Source organism: Lagopus leucura, unplaced genomic scaffold (assembly GCF_019238085.1).
Source record: "Lagopus leucura isolate 7727_CA_CO unplaced genomic scaffold, USGS_WTPT01 Super-Scaffold_100002, whole genome shotgun sequence".
NCBI classification, from domain to species: domain Eukaryota; kingdom Metazoa; phylum Chordata; class Aves; order Galliformes; family Phasianidae; genus Lagopus; species Lagopus leucura.
The window spans coordinates 86,164,971-86,184,127 of NW_024962263.1; the positions used below are offsets into that span (position 1 = coordinate 86,164,971).

General features: G+C 40.7%; 1 protein-coding gene across 1 annotated transcript in view; it reads right to left on the reverse strand.

Annotated features, from left to right (window-relative positions):
* COL22A1 (collagen type XXII alpha 1 chain) overlaps positions 1 to 19,157 on the reverse strand; it is a 197,340-nt gene that overhangs the window by 1,386 nt on the left and 176,797 nt on the right. The window contains exons 48-62 of the mRNA XM_042869694.1: positions 17,880 to 17,933; positions 16,418 to 16,471; positions 15,505 to 15,558; positions 14,541 to 14,594; positions 14,063 to 14,107; positions 13,181 to 13,234; positions 12,124 to 12,177; positions 10,400 to 10,453; positions 7,338 to 7,409; positions 5,516 to 5,551; positions 5,211 to 5,255; positions 4,553 to 4,732; positions 2,263 to 2,329; positions 963 to 1,145; positions 100 to 177 (exon numbers count right to left, since the gene is read on the reverse strand). Coding sequence (XP_042725628.1) covers positions 100 to 177; positions 963 to 1,145; positions 2,263 to 2,329; positions 4,553 to 4,732; positions 5,211 to 5,255; positions 5,516 to 5,551; positions 7,338 to 7,409; positions 10,400 to 10,453; positions 12,124 to 12,177; positions 13,181 to 13,234; positions 14,063 to 14,107; positions 14,541 to 14,594; positions 15,505 to 15,558; positions 16,418 to 16,471; positions 17,880 to 17,933 — 1,084 coding nt within the window. The remainder of the gene's footprint in view (positions 1 to 99; positions 178 to 962; positions 1,146 to 2,262; positions 2,330 to 4,552; positions 4,733 to 5,210; positions 5,256 to 5,515; positions 5,552 to 7,337; positions 7,410 to 10,399; positions 10,454 to 12,123; positions 12,178 to 13,180; positions 13,235 to 14,062; positions 14,108 to 14,540; positions 14,595 to 15,504; positions 15,559 to 16,417; positions 16,472 to 17,879; positions 17,934 to 19,157) is intronic.

Here is a 19,157-nt window from a genome sequence, read left to right on the forward strand (position 1 = left end):
AGTTTTATATATATATATATATATATATATATATATATATATATATATATATATATACACTTTTGTGGGTGTGTGTGTAGCTTTCTGAAAAAAACATACCTGGAATTCCTGGAGGACCTATTTCACCTCTCTGGCCAATGCCAGCATCTCCTTTCTCACCCTTTGCTCCTCTTTCTCCTGTAGAGAGGGGAAAAAGACAACAATTAATTAATAAGCCTTATCTATGGAACAAACTACCACAGGTCTTTTATCCACACTTAAACCAACATATTTGCTAAAAAAAAATAGTTCCTAATTGTTGTCACTCCTCTGAGAAAGGGAATAAGTGGGAATGAAGACCTAACCCACTTCAATTCTGACTGAAGGTAAAACACACTCTGCAGTTGCTGGTCACATCCACAAAATCTGCTTTAAAAGACTGAGGCAGCTTCTATCAAGAGTTTTGAGTACTACTTTGATGCTATTAAGAGAAGAGGTGAATACCAAGATCGTTAAGCAATTTCAGCTTATTGCTTATATCACTGCAACATCTCAATAAAATCTGCCCTAGGCGAGTAAGACTGTGATGCAAATTCAGGTCCTAGGTATTCCCAGGTCGCTTGGATATCTGGCAAGCTATGGGATGTTTGTGTTGAGATGATCGAGGCTTTCAGAAATTACAATTCTTAGGGAGAAAAAAAGCAGATAAATAGCTTAATCAATTTAAAGTATTAATTTTTCCTTTAAAAATTAATAGAGCAAAATCCTTTTCAGTTTGCTTCATTTCCTAGCGTTTCACCAGAACTGCTTCTCACACCACTCCTCAGGATATTCTTTCTGGTACTCAGTGGCTGCGCTGAAGAACATAGAATTGTAGAATAGCTTGGGTTGGAAGAGACTTCAAGGATCATCAAGCTCCAGTCCCCTGCCATGCTGGACATATCTCTTTATTGGATTTTCTAAACACACCAAGATTTGCTCACCCTTGGGTCCAATGGGTCCAGGTGGTCCTTCAGATCCAGTCTGCCCAGGTCGTCCAGGCTCTCCTGGAGGGCCAGTTCTTCCTGGTAGTCCTTCTTTCCCAGGGGGACCAGGAGGTCCTGGTCTGCCATGGGATGCTTTCACATGTGCAGGCGGTATCTGAGCCAAGAGATAGGCTAACTTTGCTGTGAACAGAGGGGAACGGAGTTTATTAGACAAGAATATCAGTGCTCCAAATGATGGAGAGATGGAAACATTGATCCAGTAAAGTCCAAATAGGGAACTGATGAAATTTTCAGGACCATTCATTTGTTGTTGCCACATAACCCTTTCCCAAACACCATGATAGTACCATACGTTCTGGAAATGATTTCAGCTTAATTTCTCCATAGTTTCATACTGCTCTTGAATATCATGCACAATCCTAAACACTTATCTCTGTTCCTTGTTCAAGGAGGATCTGAACGTCCTTTTATTTAACAATACAGCTGGTGGATTTCTGTAAAACTCAGATCATAGCTGATCTGAAAAGAAGAATGTTTCCACTGCTTCTGCTATGCAGTGGGATGCTATGTGGCAGCTCTTTAGGGAGAAAGCTTTCTTTTCTTGTTCTGGGCTGTTACACAAATGGACTGAAAGCCAATGTACTTATCAGCCAATGTACCCTGCCTGGGAAATCAGAAATCATAACTAAAGCAGATCCCTGTGTCAACATATCATCTGAATTCCATGCAGCCACATTGCTCACAGCTTTCAAATGCAAAATCTTAGCAGCCTTGAGGGCTCTTTAGACACACTTAGCATCACAAAAACATCCAACAGAATGAAAGGAAAAGGGTTTTCTATGTTCTCTTCAGTGATGGAAACTCTTGACTGCTATTAGGCTGGGATGGAAATCAAATTCTGAGAACATGTAAATAAACTCCTTCAAACAAATCACCTAATTTCACCATGATCTCTAGAATGGAGGAAAATGTGCTTGGATATGTTTCTGCCACTTCAAGATCTGTGTGTAGAGAAGCACAACAGCTCTGCAATTCACTGTAGATATTCACTGTCAATATTGGCCTGGAATTCAAATACTTTGAGAAAAACAGCAGCCTACATCCACTCTACATGCTCTCCTTTTACTGGTGGGCATCAAATGTCATTTTACACAAATGTGTCTTCCAGGAGACTTGTTGCAACAATGCCTTCCATAAGCAGAAGAGTTTCAGGTGTTAGCTGTAACACCACAGCTATGGAAAGTTATCTTTCATGCTCTCAGATCTGTCTGCTGGCTTCTCAGAGCTAATTACTTACCATCTAGCTGCTTAGCTAACTCCTCTTGGATGAGTCTTCTCAGAGTCTCTAGAGACGGAGGTTCCCCCTAGGGAGTAATAATTGTAGTAGTAACACAATATAATAATCACAGCCTGGGGATGTGAAAATGAAACTTTAGATGAAGGGACTAGAGGATGGCATTTCTTCACCCAGTACACACACAAGGCTGCAGAGACTTGGAAGAAGAAGAATATAAAGGAATTCAAATCATCCATAATTTCCATGCTGTTTGCAAGCCGTGGACTCAATAGTGTAAGGAGGGATCCTGGTTGGAGGCTAAATCATAAAGTCATAGAATCATAGAACAGCTTAGATTGGAAGGGATCTTAAAGATCATTGAGCTCCAACACCTTGCCATGGGCAGGGTTGCCACAAGCTGCCCAGGGCTCCCACCCAATCTGGCCTTCATAAAATCTCTCTATACACTATTAGGATGAGTAATAGAAATTGGATCAGGAGACTTCTGCTCCACATGGCCACTGCGGAAAGCCTGTCTCTTTCTTCAGCACTGCAAGTTTCCTCCAGGATAGTTAAGGTAAATACCCAAAGTAGGTACAGGCACCGATACTGGATGTACGGCACGCTGACAGGCCTTATCTCAGCAGAACAACAGCCAATCTACACATTTACCCATTCTTCCAAGCACACACAAGGTTCAGCCTGGCTGCAAGCTGTTGAAAGGAGGCAGGGAGACAGGGCTGCCCGGTCCTGGTCCATCCTCCATGGATTAGTGCCTTCTGTCACCTCTCTCAACTCCTTCCTGTGACAGTGCTCTTAAACAGATGTAATACCCATTAAAACTTAGAGATACGTAGTAACACTGTGTGTCCACTTGAAAAACTGATGAAAGCATTTTTGGTGGACTAGAAGGAGAATATTTTTGGCCGAGGCCTTCCAAGAACATAAAAAATGGTTTTAGGGAAATTAGACACATGTCTTCGCATATTTCACAAACACTAAAGAATTATTTTAGCTCTGTTTCAAAAATAATCTTGAACCAACAAGATCAAATATTTTCCTTTGTACAGTGATATGTTTCACTTGAAAAATCCTTTTTTTTTTTAAATGAAAATTGTTCTTTCCATCTGTTAGAAAATATTTCTCATCAGCTTGCTTTCTTCTGTAAATTTATATGAAAGTGGTTTTTGTCCCTCAGACTTAATACTTCTAACATATAATAATGCATACAGTCTCCTCTGTTTACAAAACCTTAATAAAGTCTTCAGAATCAGAAGTTGTTCTCCAGTAAGAAATTTAGATTTTTATTAAATAGCCAAGAGACATTTCAATTTTAACCAGTAAATTGCTAATAAGGATGGAGTTGATCCATTTGCTGCCTTCTTCCCACAGCAATTCTGTGTAAGGAAAATATGTGTTTGATAGTGACAAAAGCAGCAATTTTGTCCTTACTACTAACCACTTGTAATGGCTCTCAGTGAATATCCCAATAAGCAAACATCATTGTGGAACATAATTTGAAGGCTTACATATTATCTTTTGACATTTTAACTCTATTAGTTGCAAGTCTCCATAATCATCACTGGATAGCATCAAATCTCTGTGTTGCTGAGACGCGAAAAAAAAAATGTTTTGTTTAAAGTTTACCCAGCATTCACATTACTGGAGATTACTTTACTAGTTATTACCCCCCCTGAGGTAATCTCCAATTCAGTCTCAGGATGGACATATCAGCTTCACTAATGTCAGGTCAGTCGTCGTTCTCATTCTTGTACATACATTACCCTCAGGCACTTTCAATAGCCAGATTGTTTCCCATTAGAAAAAAGAAAAGAATATTAAATGAAAGTAGGATTTCATGAATTCTGATGAGCTGACTCCAAAATTTCCAGGAATAGAGCAGTGACCTTTCCGTGGCTCAGCACTTTGTCTCTCATAGCAACCGGCAGCACAGGAAGACATAAGACCTCTGTATGAAACACTAAGCATTAACACCCATATAGCAAGAAGCTTTTTTGGACTCCAGGTATGCATGGGCATAGTTGCATGACCTGATTTAGGCTGTTATGGTTATAAGGAGTCAGAGTGGCCTCCTTGGCTGTCGGTCTGAATTGTTCAGTTCTTTAATCCAGTTTAATCCAGTACCCCCAGAAAACATAGGTCTGTTTTTTATGTATCAAGAGATGAGAGAGAAAAATGCTGTCTCCCTTTTGCAGCACATACTTGCTCTGGTTTCTCCCAGCCCTACCGCAACCTTAGAAGCTTTTCTGATTTCCCACCATAGCACAAAGCCCTTATCTGGCAGCCTTACCCGTGGTCCTGGAAATCCTGGCTGTCCTGGGGGACCAGGAGGTCCAACTTGCCCACTGTCTCCTGGTGGTCCGTGGGGTCCCATCAGACCTGGATGGCCTTTATGACCAGGTATCCCAGGCTCACCTGGAGGGCCCTTTTCTCCTGGAGGACCTTTTTCACCTTTGATGCCAGGCTCTCCCTAAGCAAAAAAAAACAAATAATCTGATCTTACCACCGCAAAATAAAAGGCAAACTTCTGATTTCCACTGCACTGCAAAACACAAACAGCTGAGCTGGCAGTTCCTGAATACAACATCTGGTGAATTACAAATGATCCACAAATTATTACTGACACTGAATGATTAAAGAGAGGGCTGGGAGGAAAGGGGGAGGGTATAAGATCTCTACAGGCCATATCTCACTCTTAAATGATCTCTTCCCCAGCCCGTACTCAAAACTGCTCTCAATTTCAATGTAATGAGCCATAGAATCATAGAATGGCTTGGTTTGGAAGGGACCTCAAAGATCTAGTTCCAACTCCCCTGCCCCAGTCAGGGCTGCCAAGCACTAAACCATACAATAGACCAGGTTGCCTAGGGCCCCATCCAGCCTGGCTTTGAACACATGCAGGGATGTGGCATCCATAAAGAAATGATTAATATTACACTCCAACCTACCCTCTCTCCTTTGGATCCAGGTTCACCTGGTTTCCCTGGTGCACCCTGCAACAAAATAAGGGTTATCATGAAAGAATCATAATAAGTAATAAAGCACATGTATTCACAATGATTACTGAGACCTGGAGAAAATATATTTCCATGTTGGTCCCATAGATCTCTGAGATCACTGTTTGTTTTCAAATGTAAAGAAAATCAAGCAAAAAGAAATCCAAGCATTTTGATGTAACCCAGGTGGCATCCCTGTTTGTTTTTTTTTCCTGAGACATCAGCACTGTTCTGAAACAACTGGGAATCCAACTTACCTCCTTTCCTGGAGGGCCTTTTTCTCCTGGATCACCCTGAGAGTACAGAGAGTGAATTTAGCACCATATTGCAGACTTGGAAGACAGAACCTACCTTTTATCCACGAGTTTCGCTTTGTGTCTAGAGCACAAGTTTTCTGCCACACAGAAGTGAGTTTGGAATATTTAACATTAGTCTACTGCTATAGGTCATTCCTGGAAAGGCACGTCCTGATTTGTAATTTTTTAGAAGTCTGTACACAGTGTAAATGTTTATAAATAGAAGGAAAACCTAGAAGGAAAGTGTGTTCCTGCTTTCAAAAATTGTATTCCTTTTTCTTACAGATATTTCACAAAGCATCATAAGCTTCACTTCGACTGGTTTAATCATGGAGTCATAGAATTATAGAATCATTACAGTTGGAAAAAAACACTGAGACCATCTATTCCAGCCCATTTAGCTTGGGAAGTGCCAATGGTATAGCCATAATAGTCTAAAGATGTAAAGGAAGCATGTTTGTTAAGGAGAGGTGTTATCCTGTACAACAGTAGCTGGATACGAGATATTGAGCCATGGATAAAGAAACTCTTGAGTCTGAAAACTTGCCCATATTTTAGAGCTACATAAAATAATCACAACTTAAATAAGCACTCCATCAGGATTTCTTTCTATACCCTTCATTTATGATGTGCCAATAAGGCAGAACAATCTTTGCATTTTAGCATTTCAGTCAGAAAAAAAAAAAAAAAAAAAAAAAAAAAGTCACTGCAGTCCTGAAGCACGCTGCTAAAATTCTATCCGCTTTCCTATACTATGAATGGAAGGATGCATTTACAATTCACAGATGTGATCATAGCTCTAATGCATGTATGCATTAGAGTGTTTTTTCCATAACCTGAAAATACACAGAATTGCTTCCACTGCACTAGAACACATCTGTGTCTGCATGAGCAGTGTAACTAATCACAGATGTGTGATCACATCAGCTCCAATTAGGCAGCATCAGACCCTCTTGAATGTTCCTTAGGGCCACTTCAGCTTTAAATGGCCACTGCATTTGCTGCCTTAAATTAATTTTCCGGAGAAATATGCCTTTCTCCTCATCACAAGACTCCCTTTTCAATCCTTAAATTAAAAAAAAAAAAAAAAGAAGAAAAAAAAAATGATTCATCCTGTGAAAGACTCATTTCTGCTAGATTGACATGAAAACAATTAAAATCTAATTTTGTCGCACCAGAGTTAGAAATGAAAATGAAAACATTTACCTAACATTCAATCTTTTCCATACTTCAAGTAGAATGTAACATATTTTTCTTGCCTTGGTAGGGCTAAAGATATTGAATTTCAAAGATGTGATACTTTCACATGAATAGGTTTTATTTTAGATCACTCTGGGAGCTATCTGAATATTTTAATTGTGATGTACCTCCGTTGAAGGTAACAGAAGAATTTTCCTGGGAACAGGGAATATCAAGAATAACTTTAATACTATCATCACTTAAAAATTCCCTATTTAGCCATTCTGGGATTCATGCAGAGACAAAGTCTGAGTAACCCCATGCCCATGTAAAGAGCAGTGATGAACCAGCCCAATTAATGCACATAATACCAGTGCTGACTGACAAGAACCACTTCCTCAAACGGGGTCACAGGTGTTTTCCCATAAGAGTAATGCCAGTCTCTGCAGTCCAGTTTTCTTCTGAAGTGACGCATATGGCTTCTGGATCTGTGATATCTCCTGCCTATGTTTTCTACCTAATTGAAGATAACTGTCCTATCTTCACTGTCCAGCACATAAAAGCAGGCAATTAGCAGCTCTAATCCATCCCCAACCATACTTACAGGTGGTCCTCGGGGTCCTATGAAGCCAGGGAGTCCTGGGCTGCCATTTTCTCCTTTATTTCCTTTAGGACCCTTTGGACAGAAAGGAGGGAGACACTAGCAGTCCTTTTTCCAACATCTCTTTTCCAGAGCATGCATTTGCAGATACATTGGAATGGGGAAATCTCTCACTGTAGCAGCAAGACTCCCAAAACCAACAAGAAAAGGCAAAACAAAGAAAAGCAGATTGCAGATAGCAGGTCTGCATTATTAACAAGTTGTGTGGGGTCCCTGTGAAAGGTTGATAAGGAAGTGACAGTTGTGGAAGTGACAGGAGGTGTGTTCACCAGCTACTTCTGCTGCAGTATGGCTTATAATGTGTTGGTGTGGCTGTGGAAATGCTGTGATGCACAACAGCAGGAAAGCAGTGCAGATGGTCATATCGTTCAAATCCGAGAATACATTTAGCAGACAACAGTTACTGAGCTGCTCCTTTGCTCTTCTTTTCAGCTTCAATTCAAGAAACGTCTGCCTTTTACTTATCTCTTGTGATATTCTGCCAAACTGTCCCTTCTTCTTACAGATCAGGGCAGCTTAAATGTCAATTCGGGAAACAGATCCATTTCACATATACTTCTGATTTTTTGTAAGGGATTTTTTTTTGTAACCTTTTCTTTCACAACTTTGTTTGACACCTAATTCATAATGCAACTTTTCTTCTTAGAATAAAACTTGCCTTTGTTTTAGGTTTGTCTTGTGCTAACAAGGAACCAAGCACATGGCTTTCAAGTAGGCAGTGACTCAAAGTATATGATGCAACCATGAGAAAAATCTGGAGATTACAGGGGGTTTGTTGTATTGCTGTACACCGGCTTAAGCGTGAGCACTGTTGAGCAGTATGGGCACTGTCAAATAAAAGGAGCAGGTTCCTGGCAAGTGTTGTGACTACAAGTCAGCAGTGATACAGCAACTCATGTGGTGGAAAAGAAACCCTCATTGTCACAATCATCTTTCTCACTTCTCATTTTCTTCAAACAGAAATATAATATGTTGGCTTGTCATACTACATTGCAAAGGAAATCATTGCATTTCCAGACAAGGCTGGAAATAAATGGACTAGTGTTCTGTACATGGAAGCACTTCTCATAATAACCTTTATGAAGGAGAGAGGATTCATTTTAATGACAGAGAAGGATTCTGATGAGAAGACTGTCTGTTCTGCTGACCAATACTGTCATTGTTTCCCCTTTCTCATCCATCTGACTTTATCCTTTTTCAATCTCTTATGTTATTTTTGGAGTGTAAATCCTCTGAAGCAGAGAGTGCTTTAGTTCTGTGTTTGTGCAGGAAGGTGCCTGAAAAAACTGTGGGTCACTATCTGACTCTCTAAGTAGGTAATGGAATTACATGAGGATGACCAAAAACTAGCCCCTGTTTGGCACTCACAGAGCATTCCAGAACCCTAGCAACCTTGGAAAAAACATTGAGTAGCAACCCACACAGTCAAAAAGCAGTAAAAGGCAAAAGACATAGCGAGGGTAGGTAGGCATGATGAGAAGAAATGAAGATTGAATGGGCAACAGAGGCAATCCATATGGTAAGAAGCAATGGCAATGGTTTAGGCAAGGTAATGAGTTGCAGCAAGGACAAAAAAAAAGCAGTAGCAATGATTTTTGGCTGCAAAAAGGCTGGTAGACTGCATTACTTCTATCCCACCTGTAATCTGCCTGCTATCACCAACCCATGCATTAAAGGTGTTATTTACTTCTCTGTGAAATTTTAGGAGAAGACATCTTGGCAGCAAAGAATCATATGATCATAGAATGGTTTGGGTTAGAAGGGACCTTTAAGATCATCCAGTTCCAACTTCTCTGCTGCAGGCAGGGACACCTCCCACTAGACCAGGTTGCTCACAGCCCCATCCAGCCTGGCCTTCAATAGCTTCCAGGGAGGGGGCATCCACAACCTCACCGGGCAACCTGTTCCAGTGTCTCACAACCCTCACAGTAAAGAATGCCTTCCAATAATCTAAATCTAAGTTCTTTCAATTTAAAACCATTTCCTCTCATCCTGTCACTACCTACGCTTACAAAAAGTCCCTTCCCAGTTTTCCTGTAGGCCCCCTGCAGGTACTGGAAAGCTGCTATAAGATCTCCTCAGAGCCTTCTCTTCTCCAGCTCTGTCAGCCTGTCCCCGTAGGGGAGGTGCTCCAGCCCTCTGATGATCTTCACAGAAACATCCTCAGGGCAAATGTCAGCAACAATGCTGAGGTTACTTTCTGGTACTGCAAGGGCAGAGTATTACAAAGATGAGGGGAATCCCACTGCAATATTTTTCAGATTCCTTGTGTTATGTCTTTGTTCCTTTTAGAATTTACCAGACCAACAAGATGTAATGTCTAGGTGGGCAAAGGGAAAGAAAAGCCCAGAACTGCAAAAGGTGATGCTGGACAGAAAGGTTCACTTGCATGGATGTGCTGAATACTGAACAATTTTCAGCAGCATTACAGAGAAAAACTCTTCTTTCTGTGCTCCTTACAGCACTTCATTACCATTCTGTTCTTCCACACAGGATGGCCCCGGGGGATTCATTCTGCTCCATGATCTTGGTTTACTGCCCACTACCTGCTCTTCCCCCATGTGCCTGGGGAGAATTTCTCTATGCTGCTGTTCCTCCATGGCAGCCTGCCAACTCCCTGAAGCCCTCTCCTTTCTTGTGACAGCTCTCCACTGGCTGCAGAGTCTCTGCTTGACAAAATTAAATCAACTGGTAAAGATGAGGCATGCCAATCTTTTCTCCATGCCAGGTAATCAATCATTTCCTTTTTTTCTTTTTTTTTCTTTTTTTTTTTTTTCTTTTTTTTTTTTAAATGACCCAGCTAGCAGCTCAATTCCAGGAATGTAGCCAAAACCCCTCTGATATTATGGCTAGTCAATGATTTTCAGGTCACTGACCTCTACCTTCAGACATGGCAATTTGACAGACTTCAAGTAGCTACACATAAACCACCCCATCTATACTTCATCAGTCACCTCTCCCTGACATAACTGCTAGCTGGATGAATTTTCCTTTGTGGTACTTACTGGGTTACCTGCTGGGCCAGGTTCTCCTGCAGATCCAGGCAATCCATTCTTGCCCTAAGGTGAAAAGAAAAAAGGTTAGTGAAACAAAATATACTATGATCAATAGAAGTATCCACCTGCTGCTATACCAGCAAGGATTTCTTTAACATTTTCCAACCTTCCCTCTTGGCAGATTACAGAGTGAGGATGTCCTATTTTTTATTAACCCCACAACTTCTGCATCTATGACTGCATGGCTGACCACATCTTTAGATAAAAAGTCAGAGATGAGGACCCAGACCCCCTAATGTGAACAGGAGCAAACTAGCACTCCTTCTCTGTCTCTTCACCCTTATTCTTTTCACATGAATCCTGTACAGATGGAGCTACCTACTATGGCAGCTCCATTAGTCAGTGTTTGACAAACTCCTGGCAACTCCATGATCAACATGAAAACAATCTGCACTGGCCAACAGATACCTCCAGATCACCCCAAACCTACTTTTGTTCAAAGAATTCCTGTTTCCAATGACTAAGATAGGTTCTGCAAACCACTTTTCAGATGTGCTCACCATTGCACTGGATTGATGGTATAGACCAGCCTTTTTACTGTTGATATTCAAAATCATACCTCATGTTCTTTAATAAAGAAACAAAGCAGATGAACAACAAAAGAAACTGATACTTTGCCCTTGGCCATACAAAAATCCATGTAGCTCTCCTCTGAAGAAGAATATGTTTTGGAATGGTGATAACTTCCATTTTCTCAAACATGTTTATGCATTTGTGGTGTTGTGAAGGGGCATGACCCATTAGTGAATGATGCTAGCAATGCAGAAATAACGAGATAAATTATCAGGTAGACAGAGGAGCTTTCCATATGTTCCTACAGTGTAATATATCTCCCTACCCTCTCAGCTACAAGAGATCTGCCATTCCAGCTCCTGGAATTGCTGGCTGAATCAGCACTTTGCCCTGATTACAGAACATGTTGTAGAATGTTTCACTAGCAGATCACTAGCAGAAGGCAAAGAAATCACCCTTATTATAAACACATTAAAGATGTGCTCATGTTCAGCACTGAGATATGCATTCAAATTTGGAAAGGATTGAATTTTAAAAGAGAATTGAAAAGCCTATTAAATTAATACAAGTAATTTCTCAGCCATTCCAGATGATGCTTTCAGAAATGTTAACTAAATTGCCATTTCTCTACTGAAGATTTAATCAAGCTCTACAAGTGTTCAATTAAACAAATGTTTTTTCTCAAAACGATGCTTTTTTTTTTCTTTTTTTTTTTTTTTTTTAATTTTTTATAATCAGGATAAATTATAGAAGGTATGACAAAAATGAAAAGTATCACAACAGGATCCCAGATATCCCAATATGGTTACCTGCAACTACTATCTGCCTTTGAAAACCACGTGCAGAGGCCATGCGATAAGGAGTGATATTCCAGTGGCAAGTCTGGAATACAATCACTTCTGATATTGCAATCTTGGTAGAAATCATTAAACTATCTTTCCTACACAAGTCAGAAACTAGCATTACTTTGTGCTCCATATTAGTCCCCATCAGTTTCCATCAATCTAGTTCTTTGTTTTTCCCAAATTTAGGTAGGATTTCACCAAACAACACTTGGATCTTGCATAGCATTCTTCTTCCAAACCACAGGTCTGGACTGCAGAACATCCCCACTAAATACAGTGTACCTCCAGAAACTGCTTATCAGGAGAAAAACTCACCGGCTGCCCTCTGAGCCCTCGAGGGCCCTGTGGTCCTATGGGGCCAGTATCACCCTAAAATGAAGAAAAGTAGGAAGTAAAAGTAGTGAGTAGGAAAGATCTGATAGGGAGACAAACAAGCCATCATTTTAAACTTCTCCTATTAAATTAAACTGTTCATGTATTAAGGAAAAACGAGAAAAGCTTCACTGGCCCCTTCCAGTTATGTATGACTAGCTTCTTGAATTTCAAACATTTATCACCCAGTGCAGTCTGATCACAAGCAGAACCCATTGGCATCATCTGATATTAAAGATGGATTCCTCAGGGACTGGAAGTCCTTCGCTCTCCCTTAAGCAAGCCTTAAGCTGTTCCTACATTCTCTGAGGGGTTCCCCTGGACCTATCTTCCATTTTACTTTGTTGAGTACTATTGACAACACAACAGCTTTTCAGTGATAGGGTGCAAGGGAGAAACCACTTCCCCAGATCCCATGACACTGGCATATCAGCCACTCAGTACATTGCTGAGCAGCTGCTGCAGGATGCTGCTTCAGTTGTGCTCTCCAGAGAGTTTGCTATGTGACTGCATTTGACGCAAATAAGGATCTGTCTGTACCATCTCTCTTTGCTCTGAGCAGCAGCATCTTATTCCACAAGTATGTCATAGATTGTGCTTCAGCTATGCATGCAGTAAGGTTCCACCTTACTATGCATGCAGAGCAAGTGGAACGAACCCTGGCCCAGTGGGATCTTCAGAATGAAACACAGTTTGGAGAGCAGTGGCAGAAAACAGGTCTATGGCTGAACAGCACAGCCTGTGATTCAGACAGTATAGCTCTCCCTCCTTTTCCAAAGATATCCCTGATATTTATGTGTCAGAAGCTGAGTGGTGAGGAAAGCCCTCAAATTTGTCGGTACTCTAATGAGCTTCATACAAATCATTTCCTATGCACTGCTGCAATAATTTACCCTTTATTTCAGTTTCTGCAGTTGTTTTTAGGGAGGGGTCATCGTGAATGATTTTTTTTTCATTTGTCAGCGAGAAGATGAATGTCTGCCCAAAATAGTACACTTACGTCCTTCCCTGGTGGCCCCTCACGCCCAGCAGGACCTGTCGCACCTGGTTCCCCCTGCAATTCAGCAAAAAAAAAAAAGAGATATCAGCTCAAGGTCAATGGCAGAACAGTAACACCACTGCAAGTGGTGTGGAGTTTCAACTGAGCTCAGTCAGGAATTTCTAAAGACAATAAAAACCTTGTGTATCATATGTGACACACAGCTTTTAAAAAGAATTCAGAAGCATCTTCTGATAGTGATGCACAGGGCAGTACAGTGCTTTCCAGCAGGATATTTATTGCTGCTAGTGTAGTAACTAAAACCCACCAACATACACATCGTATAGGAACTACTGTAATGAAGAAAAGATGAGCAGCTCCAGCACTGGATTGCTCAGCTAAGGTACTCCAAGCAAAGTATTTTCCTTCCCCATGGAGAATCAGCATTAAATAAGCAGAGAGAAATTCAGTTTTGTATTCCACTGTCTACATTAAGGAACATTTTGTACTGCATTGCTCAGAAATGAGAACAAGCTAACATGCAGGACTTGAGTTTTGAGCTTCGTTATGAATAGGCAAGTAAGCCAAATGGCTAAAGTCATTTCTGCACTCATTTCTTTATGTTTTGCTCTGAACATATTCTGCATGTCTTAGGCATTTCTGCTGAATTCATTGAATTCACATTCAATAGCTGAAGTAAGGTTCCTCACCCTCTATATCAGTAATTTTACAAGTAGAATGTTGTTTGGAGGCCTCCCGTGAAAATTTCTCATGCATGTCTTTCTCAAATGCAGTTTCAGGTGACTCAGATCTACCAGTTGCCTCACCTTAACTAGGAGCAGAACTTCAATTCACACCACCTTTCTATAAAGGACCATCATGCAGGCAGTGCATGTTGCTTACCCGTGGACCTGGGGGACCTGTATCTCCTCTCTGTCCTTTGAAACCCTGAAAAAGAGAATTAAATAATTGCCCATTACACTAACACTTGAAGCAGTGAGAATGTTCTATCTTGAACATGAACTTAATAACCTTCCCAGAAGTCCTCCTCCTCAGGGTCACTCTCTATCCACTCATTGCCCAGCCTACATTTGTGCTTGGGATTGCCCCAGCCCAGCTTCAGGACCTTGCCCTCGGCATTGCTGAACTTGAGATTCTCATGGGCACCTCTCAAACCTATCAAGGTGCCTCTGAATGGCAACCCATCCCTTCGGCAAGTGCAGGACACCACACAGCTTGGTGTCATCCACAAGCTTACTGCAGGTGTACTCAGTCTTACTGTCTATGTCACCAACAATAGATGTTCACATCATTAAGAGTTGTCATCCTCCATCAAAAGCTTCCTAGCTACAGTACAGAAGAGTTACGGGACAGAACCTACCGGTAAGCCTCTGGCACCCTCCTGACCTGGGAGGCCTGGTTCTCCAGGTTTTCCCTATTGGAAACAAGGCAGAGACATTTCTACATCTGCACCGCCATGAACATACACTTCGAACTTCAAAGATATTTACACCTTTGGATAGATGCACCTTCACAATGTTTTTATTTCAGAGGAATAATGCACACAACTACAGCAATACCTGGTCAGCACGTACAAAATCAGTATGTGCACACGGAAACCAGCTGTTTTGTTGGAAGCAGTTGGAAGCATGTTTGTTGCAGCTGTTGTCACAAGCATTTCTCCATTCCCCTAAATGACTGGGGACTTGGCTTTTTACAGAAGGACTAAGTCCCATTTGACAAGGCACAGAAAGAGGCTGGCAATGCCAGACACTGAAAGCACATTCTTCTTCTAAGAAACACAGTGGTAAGGAATTACATTCACTGCTCAATTTATTAACATTTCCTTTTGGCTGACAACTTCATGGCTCAGCTTTTTTTGTTTTTGCCTTCAATAAATGCAAGCATAGACCAAGTGGAGAACATCAAATATAAACCTCTCTAATCCTGGACAACAGAACCATTACAGAGTAACTCAGAAAAGGCTTTCTTTTAAGACGCCTCCTCTAAACTTTTTATGCTCCATAATCTTCTACCTTAAAATGCAATCCTTAGATTACATGTTACAAGAGAATCTTCTTTCTCTGTAATATTTGCAGTACTTGTAAAGATGGAATCACAATGTTTTGGAGTATTTATGGTAGTTGTAAAAGAACCCAGTTTCTTTTCAAGAATTCCAGAGTGAATCGTACAAATTGCTCGAGACAATACAGCCCCTCTGGTGTTAGAAAAAGATATGCCAACAGATTTCCTGCCCCCATTGAGCCCATAGATAAGCAGCTACAAAAGTAATAACTGGATGTGGTCTGTGATTGCCTGTGTGAAGCACCTTTAAATTACATTACCGGTTCTCCAAGAGATCCTGGCTTGCCATCTTTGCCATCATTCCCAGCAATGCCCTGTTAATGAAACGCATAGCGAGGTATAACAAGGAGTTTATGGGAGAGATTGGTATACTTGTGTCAATATGAAAACTCAAAATAGCACCTCTGCTTCATTGTGACTGTATTTAATTTTGCCCAATGCTCCAGAAATTCTGTTATTACTATAGTTCAGACATAAACTTTTTCTGTCACATTTCCATAGGGAAACACTTTGTGCTTTTTCCCTATTCAATATGGCAATTCTAAGGGCTTCTTTCTTCTCAGCAAGGTGAGCATGTTAACAGTGTTAAAAGAGGTTTCTAAAGACAACTCTTATAAATCATTATAATACCATTATAATGGCATTCACCTAAGCTACTTTACACTGCAAATAACTCTAGCCCTACACCAATAAGGAAAAAAGAAAACAAAACTAAATTTTGTATCAATGCCTTTTCCAGAAGAAAAGTGTTTATGCCCCAGATGCACTTGAGTCAGTGCAAAGGAATCATTTCAGCTATGGATTGAGAGGAAGCTTGTATTCCTGACTATGAATTCTTATTGCCTTACACTGGTGTTATTACATTAGTTCTGTGCTCTGTATGAGAGTATTTATGCAAAAAATAAAAATAATTTTAAAAAATAAAAAGAATTTTAAAAAATGAACAGGCAGATGAGGAACAAGCCTGTTTCAGATAGTTTAACGCTTAGATCTGAAGTGATAAATACAGCACTCATCATGTCCTGGGCCAAGGACATAGCACCAACATTACAGGTATCCCTTTAAAGATCATGCACAGCTTTCAGAGCACTTCAGGAATCTGTTTGGTTCATGTCCACACATGCTTATAAACAGTTCTATGTATTGAAAGAGAAGGAGCTGAACTGCACTCACGGGAAGTCCAGGAACACCTGGTGGGCCTTGTGGACCTGGAGGGCCATCTTTACCCTGGAAAGAAAGTAGAAACACCAAGGTTCAGATGAGTTTCTCAGATGCTTCTCATATGAAGATTGAACGCAATGTTTGACATGGCACCACTGTGAGAATCTGGTCTTGCAGCTCATATCATACTGTGTTCAGGTTTTCTTGACTTCATTTCTGCTTAAACTTGAAGGTTTTTACAAAAAAAAAACATACAGTATTATTTATAAGTTGTTACAATTAAAGAATCCACTAAAATCACCAGTATTTTCTTCCTCAGTTTAGTTATATTTAGCACTGAGTGCTTAGCTTCTGTGATGAAGTGTCCATCCAGAAAACAGAAAGTCTGTATTTTATATCTCTTGAATCAGCAGATATGAGAAGTGCCTTGTTGACTGCCCCAAGAGAGAAATATCCTCTTATTCATAGAATCATATAATTGTTTGGAAGGGAACCCTTAAAGGACATCTATTCCAACTCCTCTGCAATGAATAGGGACACCTACAGCTAGATCCCCATCCAGCCTGACTTGAATGTCTCCAGGGATAGGAGACAGGTCTCACAAAAGCGTATGAGGTCCTTCAAATTATTTCAGCCTTAACCATCCGTTTGAAAGGGAAGTTCAGCCAGCTTGTCCATGCAATCTGTGTCCTCTCTGATGGTAGTGCTGACTGATTTCACAGCAGCCACCAGAAAGACAGTTGTTGAGTCCCTTATGATTGAAACAGATGTGCAAAAGGTGTCTTGCTCACCCTGCTCCAGAAATTAATCACAGAATTACACAGTCCTAAATCATGATTTTTTTTCCTTTTCACACTTACGTAAGCATCAATCAGATTCCAATCAGATTATCCTTCTCTGCTACAGATTTCTGATGCATTACCTTAAAATAGAATCTGAATGACCTTGAAACGAAACAGCAGTAGGAAAATTCTTCATCCATTTCTTGAAGTTTGCCCCCATGCAAGTGTTTGCAGTGGTGCCAAGAAGCGGTCCAAAAGTGCGGGACCCAAGCAGTCTGTGCTGTGGCATTCCTCAAAATGTTGCTGGTTTTGTTTTGACAGTCCTCAGGCACAATTCAAGTGTTATCCTGGGTCATGCACCAGCCTAACAAATTAAGCCATTATGCCACAGAGGCTAAAAGATGTTAATAGCAAAGATGGACACATGAGACGTATAACTACCTCCTTAGACGGTAAGCAAGGATGCACTGAAGAAGTTCCATGTACTGGATATTTCATTCTGGCTAGTTTGGAGCAACAGGAACAGAGTAATCTGTTGTTATTTGTGTGGGTCCTACTTGCAGGTATAGAGTTGTTTCAGAATGGACAATGTGGGAAGCTTTCAAAAGACATTATTTCAGTTCCAGCTCAGCTTTATTCACAGAGAAAAAGCTAGGTTAAGCTAGTGTTGAAAAACATAGCCGAGAGCTTACCATGTCTCCTGGGTTTCCTGCTGGTCCTATTGGTCCTGGTGCCCCATCCGGTCCCTAAACAAAACAAAGCAGAAATAACATGAATAATTAACACATTTTGTACATTTGTCAGTGTTCCCTACCACCCTAGAACCACAGGTCCATGCAGACAGAGGAAAAAGGCACATCAGGAAAAAGAATCTACTGGAACACTGCAACTTGCTCTCCTTTGACAAGATCAGTTTTATTTTTCACATTTCAGTTGACTCCATTCACACTCTCTTCGTGACTCCCATGAGGATGTCATGGGACAGCTTTAAGAATTTTATTCTTACCAAAATAGACCTACGGCTGTGGCAGTAAATGTTCCCATATTATCAGTTTCTCCTAAAAATATGCTTCTTAAAATGAACTTGCAGAAGTGCAAACGACCCACAAAAAGGTCCTCATGTGTTGTCCTGGTGGCTAAGCATTCAGCGGCCTCTTGGCATCACTACTATCTGAAAGCAGAATCTTAACATGGTCTTTAATTTTAACATGGTCTTTTTTTTTTCCAGTACCTCCTGTCCTTCAGGAGTTACAATGTAAACTCAGCTTTAAAGGGACTATGCTGATTCCCATAAAAGACAAATGCTGAAAACCCTTATCACAGCAGTCAGATTGCTCTGCAAGCAGCAGTGTAAGTAGTAATGACTATAGGCAAAGACAGAAGGTTTGGAAAGAAAAGCACTTTGCTCAGGAAAAGTCCCTGCTCCTGGAGACTGCAAGTGGTGATATCACAAGCAGGAGAGCCAAGTTATTTCAGCCTTGCTTCTGCAATGTCAATCCAGTATTATGACTTTCTATATGCAAAGAAGCATAACTGTATTTGTGCAGAGTGCAGAACAAGAAATAAGAATTGTGACACAGCAGGACACGAGTAAAAGGTCTCTTAATCCAAAAGCAATCTGGAGGATACAAAAATTGGAGAAAAATTCACTATCATATTACTGCGTAAAACTGAAAACCAAAATCACTGTTAGATCTGCTGGTTCCTGGCTGAGAGCTTATTCTGCCTATAAGTAAACACCTATACATGAACTCCTAAGTAGTCTCTGTGGAAGAGTTTTCATGATCATTGCCTTGTATAAAGAGAGGGACTGAAGCTTAGCATCAATTTACAGAGTGAGATGAAGCAATCAGTGAAAAGTGGCTGATGTATTAAATAGCAATTATAATGAGCAGAGAAATCTATGACACTCAAGGGACCATTAGGAACCCACTGGAAAAGGAAAATGCAGTGTGCAGGCAGGTGAGAAT